Below are 15913 nucleotides of genomic sequence, written 5' to 3' on the forward strand. Positions count from 1 at the left end.
CTTATTTGTGTGCTGTATTGCTGGAGACATTCATAGCTGTGGAGTTCTAATAAAAGGTACATGCATAATCAGGTGAAGTGAGTTACATCTTAGCAAACTCCATTGACTGCTCATGTAACTGTTAAGTAAACACTCACTTATATAGTCATTAATATTTTATCTTTTTGCAGTTTAATGATCTATCTTCTAGACACAGCATTATTTTGACTTGTCTTCCCCTTTCAGCTACTTCTGTGTTTTTCATTTCAGTTCTTTGTGTTTATATCTTAAGTTCCCAAGCCCTATCTCTCTGCACTAAGCAAAGATTTTTGGGAAAATACTTCTGTTCAGTCATGCTCTTACTGGTTTATTTCTCAAGGATTTCTTTATCTATATGAAGAGTTAAGTGTCTTCACCTGCTCAGAATATTGTTGGTAGTGAAGGCTGCTTTTCTGAAATTGCTAAACTTTTTTTGGTGACAGATTTGATCAATATGTACTTGTGTTTCTTTAAGGAATGTCACTGTCAGCAGGATCTTCACCTCTCCATTCTCCCAAAATAACTCCTCATACGTCTCCTGCTCCTCGAAGAAGAAGTCATACTCCTAACCCAGCAAACTATATGGTGCCTACTAGTGCCTCTGCGTCTGTCGCTAATGCTGTCTCTCAGCCTCCATCTACTGGCCAGGTGATCCAGAAGGAAACAGTGGGTGGAACAACATACTTCTACACTGATACAACTCCAGCACCTCTCACAGGAATGGTATGTTGGCTTTCAATACACAACTCTCTGGGGCTTCTAAGTGCTGAATTGGTTCATGCTACAGATAATTATTTTTAACAATCTAAACTGCTTATTCTGCATGAAGATTAGGCCTTTTAATTACTTTGGTTGTTCTCCAAAAATCACTGAAATATGAGGACCAGAGAAATTTTTATGTATTTTTTCATTTACAGCTGTGTAGAGCTTTGTGGGGTTTTAATACAGCAATAGAAAGAAAGCATTCTGTGTGTCTTAGTGGATACGTATGTAATGAGAAAACATCAAGAAGTCAGGTTTTTCTTTCTGATAGGTTAAATAGCTCTTACATTTACAGTGACAGGGAAAAGGCTGTTACAAAAATGTTAAAATAGCTATGTACATACATATATGCACACACCTCCCTCCCCCTTGAAATCAGTAGAAGTGAGTACCACATAAAAAAGGTGTAATGTATCTGACAGTTTATTTGTAACTTGTATTGTACATGAAGATTTCATAGTTCTGTAGTTTGAACTGAGAGAGTGAGAAAACTCTTTACTTGCCTTATCCTTAAGGATTTTAAAAAGCTTCTTGAAATATTTTATTTTTAGGTATTTCCAAACTACCACATCTACCATCCAGCTGCACCTCATGTTGCTTACATGCAGCCAAAAGCAAATGCACCTTCATTCTTCATGGCAGATGAGCTCAGACAGGTAAGATGATAGAGAATTTAAAGGAAAATTGCATATCTTGGCAAAAAATAGAAAATTGCTAGTGGTAGAAGAGAAATAGACACTTGCAATCCGTGCAGTCAGTTTTCCCTGTGGAGAATTTGAAAAATCAAATCTTGTAATAAATAGGTAGAGTACAACAGCGGGTGCAGGTGAGTTACAACACATATGACTGCAATCTAATCTGCATGCCATGATTTACTGTTCAGCTCAGCACTATTACTGATGTATTTTTTTGGTGTGCATGGGTTTATTTTTGTAGCATTCTTTTAAGCTGCAATACTACTCAGTTTTGAAGTCTCCCACTGAAATGAAAGTGTATGCAGGTGTTAGTTGAAGAGCTGTTCTCAGGACTCATCATCTCAAGGCTGGCTGGGAGTGTTACTTATTTCAGCTTTACTGTAGAAGGTGCCTTTGTCAATGCCAGTTATAGCAAATGTCTTCTGAAGCTCCTTCCAGAATTTAGGTATTTCATCATGCAAATTTTCAAGCTAGTGGTCTTCTGACCCTCTCTGCCCTGGACACTTGTAGCGATTCTTATTTTAGTACAGGTAGCTAGTGCTTCAAAGACAGTGTTCTCAAGTTATCAAAAATGATGAGCTGAATTATAATGTTCAAAACTTGACTTAATTTTTCCTTTAGGAACTCATCAACAGACACTTAATAACGATGGCCCAGATTGATCAGGCTGATATTCCTGGTAAGTGTTTCTTATGAATCTAAACAGTGATCATGTTTTTCTGCAACCATGCACATTCATCAATATTAACAACATCTTGCAAAAAATGCCACCTGTTTTTAATTTTTCATGAAGCTTTAATCATCAGCTTGGGCTGTGGATAACCAAATGCAAGGTGTTTTAGAAATATGAATTACTTTTTCTCTCTTCTATTCTAATTTTCTTCTGTTTTGAAACTCCTTAATGGTTAGGAATATTTCAAATTGCTGAGAAAGGAAAAATCATTAAGGCAGTAAAGCATTGTGAAGAACAGTTTTATATTACTCTGTAGATATTAGGTACTTCTTTAAATGATGCATGTATTTTTCAAAGGTTGTATGTAAACTAGCAAAGCAGTGTGTTTTGAAGTGAATTGGCTGGAATACCAGTGAAGGCTTTTGTACTAGTTGTCAGGCTAAAGAACCATATACTATTTAATGTGATTTGGCTTTTGGGCAATTTACATTACTCAGCTTGATTTAAATAGTTTTTGGTTGCAGTATCTTTACTTCCTAAATGTGTGCATATATGATAACAATGCAGTTAAAAAAATGCAGTTCAGTATTTTAATCCAGAAGTGCAAGGGTAGTCTCGTAATCTGATTTGTAAACCTTTAGCATTTCTCTCTCCTTGTTTTCTAAACCAGTATATTAAAACATATATGACTGATACTTGCTTTTTTTTTCCTGATGAAAATGGGGTTCTTGCTATGGTATGAAGTCTACATGGAAATTGGTGCTTATTAATGAATCAGTATACGAAAAGCACCAAAGAAATGTCATTCATAAGTGTGAATTTCTAAGGTAAATGAGGAAATGGCAGATGGAGCTGTGCATCTATTCTGTTGATTTTATTTTGTGTAACTGTTTTTCTGAAGACAATTATTTTAATTCTGTGAGATCACTTCTAGGAACCTACCAGTATGTTGGTATTAAAACAAAAATAGTGAATTTTAACTTCACATGCATCTAAAAGACGGTCGAGATAATTTACATGTTTGTGAAAGTCATTTTAGTTTTCTCTGCTGCTCAGTAACTTTCTCAAGGTCAGCTGAGACCTAATGTGTTTCTGTGTCTAAACTGATTATAGCAGTTCCTGCGGAAGTGGACAGCTACCACAGTCTCTTTCCTTTGGAACCACTGCCACCACCCAATCGGATACAGAAAACGAGCAACTTTGGGTACATTACATCGTGCTATAAAGCCGTAAATAGTAAAGATGACCTGCCATATTGCCTTCGGAGGATACATGGTGAGAAAAATTGAGTTGTCTCAGTAGGATGAGCATTCCTAAGCATAGCAGTCATATTTGAATGTCTGGTTGTTTCTCAGCAGTTTCAGATGAAATGTTAAAGTAGAAAATTCTCATCCTAAACATTATACTTTAAACCGTGGGTTTAATTTCTTCCCTAGGTTTTCGTCTTGTTAACACAAAGTGCATGGTATTGGTTGACATGTGGAAAAAGATTCAGCACTCAAATATAGTAACTTTGCGTGAAGTGTTTACCACTAAAGCTTTTGGAGAACATTGTAAGTTTTTCTTTTTTCTTTCCCTCTGCCCTTCCTCCCCTCCCCCCAGCTGATGTGTTGATACTTTTTTCAAATGCGCTTGAGTTAATAAATGTCACCTGTTTCTATTTTTAAGCTCTTGTGTTTGCATATGATTTTCATGCTGGAGGAGAGACTATGATGAGCAGACACTTCAATGACCCTAGTGCTGATTCCTATTTCACAAAACGGAAATGGGGTAAGGAAACTACACTATCATGTAATACTTCTGTACGCTGTTTCCAATACTTCAGCAGTAAACATCTGGTCAGAATTAGTTGTTCAGCCTAATTTCTTGGCTAATCAGTTCTGTCATATCATAAGCTGATTGATATGAGAGAACTCTTCTTCACCTCCTATTTGTAAAATTTTTTTAGATTAACAAACAAGTACAAAATTGATGTCAGTGTGTAAGGCTCTTTGAAAGAAAAATAAAATGGAACAAAATTGGGAGCCAGGAGCTCTGGTGTCCGTATTGCAGGTCTGTCACCAGGTAACACCTAACATTTATTGGCAATGATTCCAAAACTCAAAAGATATGCCAATTTGATGCTTGCTGTTTAGGTGTCCTACCTTTCTATTTTTTTCCTCACTAGGTATTTTGAGGAGTGATTAGACGGTATTTTATTTGATGGTTTGAGATGTGAAGTGCTAGTTAAGAAACGGATTGAAATATCCGGATATTCTTTTCAGACACTAACGTCCTATCTTAGGTCTGATTTTTTTTTTTTTTTTTTTTTTTTTAAAGTCATGTTTATACTATAGCTTCAATGGAGTTACTAAAACTGCATCAACATTCATAAAGCCTGTCACAGCGTGGTCTGTGGCTCAGCAAGTAGCCCAGTAGAGCTCATATGCTTGTGGCTAAAACCACTTCCTCTCCAGAACAGTCTGCTCAATCATTCTTCCTGTTAGGACCAGTTCATGACCCCTGCAGTCTTGCAAACTGCAGTCAGGTGTTGTCTGGAATACAACAGTGCCATGCTGAGAAAGAGAGGTGGTAACGAATGGAGTCCCAGAGAGACTTAGGGTAGAAAGGTACCCTGCAGAGCTTCTTTGGACCAACTTCCTGCTTGATGCAGGACCAGCCCTGAAATTAGATCCAGCACTAGGGATGACCAGAGGACTGTGACATGGCCTAGGTTTTTTTTTAATTAGAGGACATTTTCCCTAAATGTCTTTAGGCTGCCAGCATATGAAGAGAAACAGAAGCTAAGGTTTTTTTCTTTCTTGTGCCTTTGGAAATTAGAGCTGTTAGCTGTGAATTCAAACTGTTTCAAAGGTTGAGCTGTAAAACTTTACTTGGCTATCTTTTACATCACAGTATATTGGTTTGGTAGTGTGTGAATACATTCAAAGACTTGAAGATAAACTTAGATACATTCAAAGACTTGTGGATACTGTATATACTGCATAATTCTCACTGACTTTGCACTGAGCTGACCAGTATAAGTGGAGATGGAATTTGATTTCCACCACTGATTTTGGTGGTAATATCTCAGACAGAAGAAACCCTAGTTTGATGTGTCATATCCTTTGGCAAATCAGAGTGCAATTACAGATTCAATGAGCCTGATGTGGAACTAATTTGGTGAGATGAAACTGGAAGATCTACTGCCAGGTTAATGACTGTTACATGCAGGGCTAGACTTCTGAGCGTTTCCCAGTCACAGTTTTCAATTTCCATGTAAATCAGTCCTCGTTATGTTTTTGTATCTCTCTAGAGAATCGTAGAAGAATGATGTCTGTTCTAGATAAAATAATAGAAGTTACAATAAAATTCTTGGGAACACGTTCTTCTGTCACACTGGAAAATAATTAAGTTTTGGCTCTATAAAGGGCAGTCATGTCTCATTAATCTATCAAAGTTCTTTAAAGGAAGATCCAGTAGATAAAACCTTGGGGTTTTCAATGAAGTTCAACAGAGTCCTTAAAAGAACCTAAGTAATCATATGGCAGAGAAGGTTCTCAGGTTAATGCCTGGTTAGAATATGGGAAACAGAGTGAACAGTGAAGATCACTGACTGACAGGTCTCACAAGATGATGTCCTGGGAGTTGTATTTTTTAACACATTCACTTGTTTGCACTGAAGACAAATAGTCTGTCAAAGTTTGCTGGTAATACCAGATTATTTGGATTGTTAAAAACAAAGGCCAGTTGTGATTGATTGCAGAAGGATTTTACAAGACTGGAACTTCTACCAATAATATAGCAGGTGATGTAATGTAAACCAATGTGATCAAAGAAAAAATGTAACTCTAGCTTTAAATATACAGTGATGATCTCTGCTGTGACTGTTGCCACTCAGTAATAGGTCTGGGACCATAGTTAAGTAGATTGAGGAGAATACTTTTCTCTTGCTGAATAGCTATAAATAGGAAAGAGATTGATGTAGCTTATTAAGAAAGAGCAATGAAATGGAAGACATTGTATTCAAGATGTGTGCCTGATAGACTCCTATCTGTAGTTGTGGTCCTCCTCATGTATTTTGAAGGGTGTAAAAGAGCAGCAAAGAAGCTGAGAAGAGATGACAGGGATGATCAAAGGCATGGAACAGCTGGATGAACAACAGCAAAGTGGAATAGTGCTTTTCATGCTTCTAAAGATGTAAAGGGATAGAATGGGGTTAAAAATGACTGGAATGTAGTAGGTGTCTGAAAAATCATCTGGAATAAAGAAGAAATGAATAAAAATAGTTTGTTATTTCTTCCAGCCTAATACTAAGGACTGACCAATGAAACTAGACAAGTAGCAAATTCAAAACCTGTGTAAAGATAATTAAGCCATGGAACTTTCACAGATTATTGTGGACATTTGCCTAGGTTCAAGGGGGAAGTGGGCTTACTCCTGGAGGAGAAATATTTGGGGACTGCAAAGACATGGTATCTACCTCTGAGCTGCAAATCACTGGAGGCTAATAGAATATTCTGCTTGTTTGTTTATACACTTCACTATTCATTGCAAGCTGATTTTAGTGTATGTGTGTTTGAAACAGGCTCATGGGCTATCTGGACCCTTTATTTGGCCTATTTCAACTTTCTTTTATAGGCAGGAATAATCTGGGAAGTTGGAAATAGGGCATCAATGTCTGTTCAAAGTATTATTTAATTAAAATGAGCTGTCACAACAGAATTTACAGGGATATTTAGGGAAGATAACTGTCTCCTAACTATGACAATTATTACCTGATCTTTCAATCTTTTTATTAGATAAATTAGGGGAAAAGTCACGCGAATTCCCAAATTTTGCCAAATCTTTCTGCACATCTTTGCTTTGGCCTTTCTTTTTTTTTTTTTTTTTTTCTTTTTTTTTTTTTTGATAACTGCTGCTTTCTAGTCTGTTTCTCAGTAGAAGGAGCAATTTAAGAGAGAAAAATAAGATTGCATACCTATAACTTGATTTCTCAGAATTGCCTGCCTTCATGGATCCTTTCTCCATCCCCTCACAGAGTTTCTTGGCCGTCTGCCTGCCTAGAGGAGACTCCCAAGAGAAGCAGGGGAATGGATGGAAGTTGGGTACTCTGCAGCATGAGGCCCAGATTAGTACAATTGCTTTTAAAGATTTTAGGAGGCACAACACTGTGAACCTGATCAGTGATCTCAGAGAATTTGATTTCAGGTATGCAACCTTATTTATGTTGAACGCTTCAGTTGGCAACATGAGACCTTCATAGTTAAAAGATGAGGATTATGGTTTACATGGCTGTCTTGCATGTCACTGGTGTCAATGTGGTCAGTCTTGGGTGTTTTCTTGCTGTGTTATTTACAGACCCTGTTACAGAACTACCTTGGTAGAGATTTGGTATGGGGGAGAAAAATAGCAGCTTACATTTATTTTTATACTGTAAACTAATGTCTCTAACTTCTGGATGCGGTAGAATTTGTTGCTTGTGTTCTTTATTCAATAATACCTCCTCTTCCTTCAGGTGATAGTGTGATAATCTAACTTTGTTCTGGCGTATTTTACTAAATTTGCACAAGTTTTAAAATCACAAATCTGAATTTTCATTTAATTGCTACTCAAAGTACATTTATTTGAAAAGTTTCTTTTTATTTTATTCTCACTTCTTATATTTCTTCAAAACATTTCTTCATACTTTAAGCATTAAATCTGTTGTTCTGGAACTTTTTGGTTTTATTCCACCTTTCTGATATTTCTTATAGCTTCAGATTATAGTACGCATTAGTGCATTTATCTCTGCAGAAATTATGTTCTCTTTGCATTAGCAAGTTAACTCAAAAGTACTGAAATGTTGCTCTTAACAGTTCAATAATTGAATGGTAAACCAAATTCTGAATGTATGTGCTTTAAAACTTAACAGCTGGAAAATCATGGCAAATTATCAGTGACTATTGACAGCTGCCAGAAAGGTTTGTCCTGATGAGTTTTTGTGGTTAGCAGAGATAAGCATGCCTTTGATATGTCCTTTGGTCTGCTTTTAAACACTCTGAGTAATTAAAAGTTAGTGTACGTGCTGGTAGTAGGAGTTTTCAGCAGCAGTGTCTCTGCTCTTCAGCAAACAAATACTTTCTGATGAAGATAAACACAGTCCGGGAAAATTGCTTTCCTTTTGACACAGTAGTATGTAATGCACAAAAATGGACTTCATTGCTGACTTTACAATTTTTGCATCCCCACGTGCTGAATATTTTTTCTTAAGATATCCCTTCCATTGAAAAAGAAATAAGTTGTGTGATGACTAGATGAATAGTGTGTGATGAGGAGTAAGAATATATGAATATTGAAAGTCAGCATGATGTTTTTGAAGACGAAATACATGACTAATAATTATCCTAAAGTACCTTTGCCAAAAGCTGCAACTTTTTCAGCGTAAGTTCTAATTTTCAGTAGCTTCAGAATTTTTACAAAATATACTGCTGCACTCTAGTAGTTCAGAACCTTGTATATTTAAGACTGGGAAATGTAAAACCAAACCCCAGGTTCCCCTGAAGGAGAAATGAAGGCTACTGCATTTGCCTTGTTTTCAGTACTTTAACTTAAGGAACACCAAGTGAACACTGAACAATTCTCAGTTCTAAATATAAAGACTGATTTACAAGCCTGAGGGGTTCAGTTTAGTAAATGGCTAAATCGTTTATTGGGCCTTTTTTTTTTCCTTCATAACTGTGTGAGAATTGCCGGTTCTTAGCATGCTTTCTGACAGTGTTCCTGATGATATGAAACAGGTTCTAGTGCTGGTGTTCCCAGGTCTTACTTTCCACCCCAGGACTCTTCCTGGATCTATAATTGCTCTGGAGAACAGAATTTCATTTGAATGCTTTTTTAGCAAGCAAAAACCTAATATACACATGCACACTGGCGCAAAGGGTAAATTTTTTTGTTCTGTTGAGATCAGCATACCACAGAACTTAAAAATAACTGTCAGCATTTTTATTTATTTATGTTTATCCCAATGTGGCAAGGAAAAATAATGGATAACCTGTTTTTGAAACAGCAGGTTTTATATTTTTAATCTTTTCCATTAGTGTCTGTGTTCTACATCTCAGATGAAATTATTGGGAGAGGTGAGTCTACCCTGCAGTAGGTAAGAAGAACACAGTCTGAAATTTTGCTTCTTGTAGCCATGGATTCATCCTGTAGTGGGAAGCCTTTGCAAATCAGCCATGGAATCTCTTAAAATACCACTTTTTTAAGTAATACTCTGATCGTTTTGGTAACATTTACTTATATTCTTGTGATGTTTTTCATTGTGTTCAGCACTGTTTGGAAAGCTTTCTAGCTGTGGGTTCCTCCTGAAGAGCAAGCTTTTGGGTTTCATCTCCTTGGGTCCTTGCTCAGGTGCTGTCTGTGGCAGGTCTGATGGGCCTCTTGAGGCATACATTATAGTCAGCATTGCAGCAGATTGAGCTGCTTTTATTCGGGCTTATTCTGAACAGAAGGATACATAAGAAGGCATTTCAAAGCTGCTTCTTCCCATGTTTTAGCTTGTACGTTTAGTGTATGTGAATGTGGGGTGCAGCCAGCTGGTGTGAAAGCAGCAGCCTAGATTTGGCTGTAGCCTCAAGTTAGTTTTTCCAGTAGTAAAATAACATTGCTTGAGATTTTCTGATAGATGAGGAGAAGCTATGTTCACCTCGCTCTTTCAGTGTATATTGGATATTCTCTTGGTTACATTGCCTTAATTTGAAAATCAAAGGGCAGGTGCTGTTACGCGTGCAGAAAAATAGCTCCCAAGTTTTGCCTTTTCTCTCTCTTTGGAATATTATAGCAACATTTCTATTCTGGACTTCCTGCATACGCATGTAACTGTCTTACAGTATCCATGTGCATCCCTGTTAACCCTACTACTCACATTGCCGTTCCCCAAATATAAAGTGCATTCTACAGCAAGTAGTAAAGAGAGAGAGTCTCAACTAATACGTGATGTTATATCTCCTCAGTCATTTTATACTCTAATTTTTGTCATGCTGAAGAAGAGAATTATGAGGGAAAAAGCTTGTTACATGAGACTTTTGGTATGCTGGTTTTGTGGGAAGTGATTTGTATAATGATTTATTAGGAGGCCAGAAAAAACAAACAATATCTCATTATATTCAGCTTTCAGTAGACATGCTGGGCTTACTGCTTTTTAAAGGAGTCAGTGTCTTGATCTTCATAATCTAAACCAAAGCACCTTAAACCTGAAAAGGGAACTAAAATTTAAAAATGGACTAAGCAAAGCTCAGAAATGAAAGCTGGTTAACATTCCCATTTACTGCCTGGAGTCAGTAAAATTTCCAAGTAAGAAGTTATCAGTAATGTGTTCCATTTCTTTTCACTGTGCATATATTTTGTGTGTGCATACACATGCAAGCATATACACGCTTACTTTGATCAAATGCACAGATGTTGATATGGCCCTGTAGGAAAGGGGAAAAGAAAACCCCCCAAAAAACAACAACAAAAACCAAAACAACCCAAAACCCCTGCCCCCCCCTCCAAAAAAAGAAAGAATTGTTTAGAGAAGAGTGCAGTCAGTTTACAGCCAAACTGAATCAGATGCTAACGTGATTTTACTTAATACTGATGATATTACTGGTCTCAGAATTAGCAAAATCAGTACTTAGGCAACCTCTTGAAATGTCTGTTGTGGTTTGTAAAATTGAGGTGTACTCTGATGTCTTACTCTGGATGTATTTTTTTTCTCCTGCTTCAACTTTGTTTGCCTTGCACAATGGCAGCTTCTTTGAGTTACACACATCATACTAAAAATAACTTTTGTTATTTATATCTTCATTTTTTGATCTGTGACTCAGCATTACTCAAACTGTTTGCAATGTAGAATTTGTGTGTGTTTGCAAAGATTGAGTTTTACTTTTGAAAGGAGATCTACAAATCCTTTTGGAAGGGGAGCAATGCATTGCTTTCCTATGACCCATGGAATAGGGGTTATGCAGTGATGACGTGTCAGGGAGCTGTGTCACAGCAGAACATACGTGAAGTTGTGTTCAAAGATGTTTAGCCACCAAATCCTTGTCTGATTTGCCCATGTAATTTGAAATTAGCTTGTTATTTTTTTTCTTATTAGATGATAGAAAATGTTTAATTGGAAAGCCTACCTGCAATAAAGGAGGTAAAATGGGATCTGTTGCAGCTATTCTGGTGCATACTCTGTCTCAGGATACTGGTGTTCTTACTTCTGAAGTACCAGCATATTTTGATGTACTATCCACTTTGAGCAATTTCCAACCAGTGCTCACTCTAAACTTAAAAAATCAGCATCATTTCCCTGAATATGAGTGAAAATAATAATGCCTAGTGAATTCTCAACATTTTCAGAAAACCACAACTGAAACTAACCAACAAAGAAAAATCTACTCCCAAACTCACCTTTAAAGCCCAATAGATGTGTCTTTCAAGGACTATTAAGAGTTAAATGAAGTGAATATGTGAGTTAATTGTATAATTCAAGATGCTGTCATTTGCTTTTTTGCACAGCAGCCTTCTATTGATGCTTACAATGTTTTGGTTCTAGGTCAGCATGATGGCCCTCTGCCACGGCAGCACGCGGGATTGCTTCCAGAGTCTTTGATATGGGCATATATTGTGCAGCTCAGCTCTGCCTTACGGACCATTCACACAGCAGGACTGGCGTGCAGAGTTATGGATCCAACGAAGATTCTGGTAACGGGCAAAACAAGGTAATGAAAGCATTCAGTCTCACTGTGTTACTGTGCTCTGCGTTCATGGCAGCTGCTGACTGTGCACCTGATACATAAATAGCTACTAAGTGCTCTGAACTGGCATGAGGAGTGTGCTAAAGCTTGGAATTCTGGTTTTTTAAAGGTCTTAAAACATACTTTGGGAAGAGTTATGCATTATCTTCAAACTACAGATCAGTCCCACTACTGTCAGTTCAGAAATTTATTGATTTATTTGTAAACTGAATACTGTCTGTGCATCTTATCAAATAGTAAAATCAGTCTTTTCTGATGCATAAATAATTTGCTAAGTACTGATGGCTTTTATCATATCAAACCATTCAATGAATGCTAGAGGAAAAATGGAGTAACCAATAAAGTTTAATGGCAATTCGTCGTTTTCTCTTCTTGTTCCTAAAGGTTACGAGTTAATTGCGTTGGAATCTTTGATGTTTTGACATTTGACAACAGTCAAAATAATCCACTGGCATTAATGGCTCAGTTTCAGGTAAGACAACACTGTCACGGTTAGGTTGGTGGCTTGGCAAAGGGACTGTTGCAAACCAGTATGATTCTTTTTGGAAGACAAGTACTTTAACTAAACTGTAGTCCAGTGTTACCTATCTGTAAATAACTGTATTTTTTCATTTCTGATTTGATCTTGGTTCTGCCATACACTATTCAAATTTGCTTGTAATTTAGAAATGTGAATACTCACTTTGATATCTTCTGCTTCTAAAATTTCACAAGCTCACCAAACAGGTTGAACTTTAGTATTTAACAAACTTAAGTGAGAAACAATTGGAAATAGAAATTTCTAAACTAAGGAGAAAAAAAATCTTACATTTAGTGTTAGAGATAAAAGATAATTATTCAGTAATAGTTTTTGCTCTGTCTTTTGTGATTTTTAGCATAAATAACTGTGTTGAATACCTGTTCAGAGAGGAGTAAGATCTTTCAATTAACTGCGTTTAGGCCCTCTCCTCATGCCTAAAAGATTCTAGTGTATCTTTATTTTGGGCTCCTAGTTTTTCCGTGCTCTCCTGGTGTTCTCTGAAGCGTGGACTCTGCATAATTCCTGAATTAAGAAGAACCCCTTTAGACTTAACAAAAACTGTTCCACAGTCATCTGGAGCATCACTGTGTACAGGAGTGCCTCTTTCCCTAACTTCCCCTCAGGGTAAAGTACATTACTTCAGCAGTGATCACATACCCTGTCTGTACTGGGAGTGAAAGACTACAGTAGGGAGTTGGATTTAATTTATTTTCATTAATTGAGCTTATATAACACTGTGAGAACTGCTTATTCACAGTCTTCAAGTAATAACTGAAATGTTTGAACTTTGGCCAGCAGAAACTAGCTTGTTGGAGACCATGTCCTAGAACATAACTTTTTTTTTTTATGATACAGTAAAGCAGTTTTCAGTGTACTTTGAGGAGTACACCAAAGGATTTCAGGCTCCCACACACACACCCACACACACACACACACACCCAGCTACATATCAGTGGGCTTTTGGTAATAATTCAGTGGAAAACAGTTGAGAGAAGATGAAAATACATATAAGTAAGGGATTTCATGCCTAAAAATGTAATGAGATTTTTTTCATCTAAGTACTTCTTCTCTATTTTAATTGCAGCTTGGAAAGGGATTCTCCTGAGATATTATGACATTCAAGTAAAGCAAAATGTTTAAAATACTTGGAGATACAAATCTAAAAATACTTGCAGGTACACAAATCTGTCAAAAGCACTTAGCACCATAGCTGACTTGCTTGATAATGCCTAGTTTTGTTTAGGGGGAATGGCTTTTCATGTTTTATACCTTGTTAATATTCAAATTGTTTAGGTTGCACCACTAAACCAGAAGAGAAGTACTCTTAAATACTTTGTTTGGAAGATCTAAACTGCAGTTAGTAAATACAGTATGGCATTTTCTTTTGTTGCTTTTTCTAGAAGGGCTAGGCTTTCACTGCCCGTTTTCTTCCTTCAGAGATGCCAGACCGAGTTCATTCCTTGAAATTCAGGAGTTGTTTCTCATGCTCTACCTTTGTTTGCCCATGCCAGATACAATTACAAAGTAACAGCTGCTGTTTGTCCTTTTTCCTCTTGATCCATGACCCAGTTCCTGAATTCCTCTGGGACTCCTGTGACTGTTAAAAACATAGGTTATCTCTTGGTTTACTGCCCAGCTAATATGCATTTCCTTGTTGTTGTCTTCAATGGAGAAAGGTATGTTTGTTAGGATTTGCCATTTTCTGGCTATTTCCCGTGATTAATATATAGAGAGAGATTTTGGCCAAAACAGTGAGGCGCTATGTAAAAGGAATGCAATTGTTCTTTACAATCTGTGTTAAACACCTTAATCTCTGTGGTCATTTAATAGTTACATAAAGGCAATGATAAGAGAAGTGCAAAAGAAGTAAATTAAATATGAATAGCCACTTGCATTAAAAACCTGTATAAATTGCAGCACACCACTTCCTGCCGTCCCCCCAGTCCATAAGTCTTGTGTCAGTCAATTGCGAGGTACAGATAGGAAAACTAAATGGTGGTATAGGAAACAGTGAAAAGGTTTAATAAATATTTCTGTATTTGGAATAAAATGTGAATCCTCCCCTTTACAAAAATACGAGAACACAAGTTTTACTGTTTTAACAAGGGCTATAATGTTACTTTTGCTTAAAGTAAATATTTTCAATTTAGCAAACCAAAATAACTTTCACATGCACCTCCCCAAATTTAGAGAGACTAGTTTGAAGAGGCATCTCAAATATTATTATTGACTCTAAAAAACCCACCAAAAAGTAGGAACTTGGAGGTACTTCTAAGGACAATTCCAGAACTTAAAAGGATAAGTGAATCCACAGAACTGGAGTCTGGATGAGCTGATACTGATCCAAGCATAGCAGTGGAACAGGATAAACAAAACAAAAGAAAAAATAATGTTGGTTTCAAAGAGTTTCTTGAAAATGGATCCTGTAAAAAAAAAAGTTTTATTTGAATAGCTCACATGGTAAAATCAAGTGTATAAAATGTTGAGATATCTCAAGGGCATTTGGCATAGTGGGACATTATATTTAATACAAAAAGATTTAATATAAAAAAATTAAGAAAGGGTACTTATGCAATTAACCTTTAAATTACTCACTTGGTGTACTTGAAATTGACTTGGTAACAGGGAGACGTTAATGAAGGGGGTTGTTTCTGAGTTTATCTCCTAGGGCCGGTTTTTAGCTATTTAATAGTTCTATCAATAAACTAAATGCTGATAAAATCTTTACTAGCAAAGCTTTCAAGAGATAAAAAATTAAGTTGGTACAGGTTGCAGTTATGAATTGAATCACTAATTAAATGGTTATTAGTTGTATGCAAGGTGCATTTTTGAACAAAATGCTGCCAGTACTTAGAGGGTGTAAAGCTTTTCCTTGAAGTTAAGAATCGACTTAGTATGACTTCACAGTCACTGTTGATAGTTACCGTAGAAGGAGGTTTCTGTCAGATCTGTGGCAAAAGGAACTGATGTGATCCATAGGAGCATGCAAACACAGTAGGGAGTATAAACAGGGAAATGATTGTACCTAGTATTGATCCATACACTGCACTAGCAAAGCTACTACAGGAATGCAGCATATATTTCTGGTGTTCCTGCTGCAAGGAAATCTGGTAGTTCTTGTGTGCCTTCTTTAACCTTTCTCTTCCTAGAAGCAGTAAGAGCTGAATCTGCTGGTATTTTGAGAGGAGAGGTTAGGACTTAATAGGCATATGTGGATTGCTTCCTTGCAGAAAGAATGGTGTAACCCAGCTTCTGGGAAGTCATGTACCCTTTGTGAATAGATAGAGTTGGTCAGCGGATGGTTATTTAGTCACTTCTAAACCAGTAATCTGACTCTCAGAAATCCTGAACTTTATGAGATCTTTCCAGCTCGAGATACTCTCTAGTCAGACAGGAGAGATACTGCCTGTGTACTCTTGTAAAACTTCAGACATCGGGTATTGTGATAACATTTTCTTTCAGGATTTCAGCTATCAGTGAGTAGTGAAGTGCCTCC

General features: G+C 36.8%; 1 protein-coding gene across 5 annotated transcripts in view; it reads left to right on the top strand.

Annotated features, from left to right (window-relative positions):
* Positions 1 to 15913, top strand: part of PAN3 (poly(A) specific ribonuclease subunit PAN3) — a 102935-nt gene that overhangs the window by 50634 nt on the left and 36388 nt on the right. For 4 of the 5 annotated variants that reach the window (XM_048294974.1, XM_048294973.1, XM_048294975.1 and 1 more), the window contains 8 exons: positions 494 to 741; positions 1332 to 1436; positions 2097 to 2154; positions 3262 to 3423; positions 3585 to 3701; positions 3817 to 3918; positions 11696 to 11861; positions 12282 to 12369. In XM_048294974.1, the coding sequence (XP_048150931.1) occupies positions 494 to 741; positions 1332 to 1436; positions 2097 to 2154; positions 3262 to 3423; positions 3585 to 3701; positions 3817 to 3918; positions 11696 to 11861; positions 12282 to 12369 (1046 nt within the window). The remainder of the gene's footprint in view (positions 1 to 493; positions 742 to 1331; positions 1437 to 2096; positions 2155 to 3261; positions 3424 to 3584; positions 3702 to 3816; positions 3919 to 11695; positions 11862 to 12281; positions 12370 to 15913) is intronic. The other variant, XM_048294972.1, reaches the window with a different exon arrangement.

Source organism: Corvus hawaiiensis, chromosome 2 (assembly GCF_020740725.1).
Source record: "Corvus hawaiiensis isolate bCorHaw1 chromosome 2, bCorHaw1.pri.cur, whole genome shotgun sequence".
In the NCBI taxonomy this organism is placed as follows: Eukaryota; Metazoa; Chordata; class Aves; order Passeriformes; family Corvidae; genus Corvus; species Corvus hawaiiensis.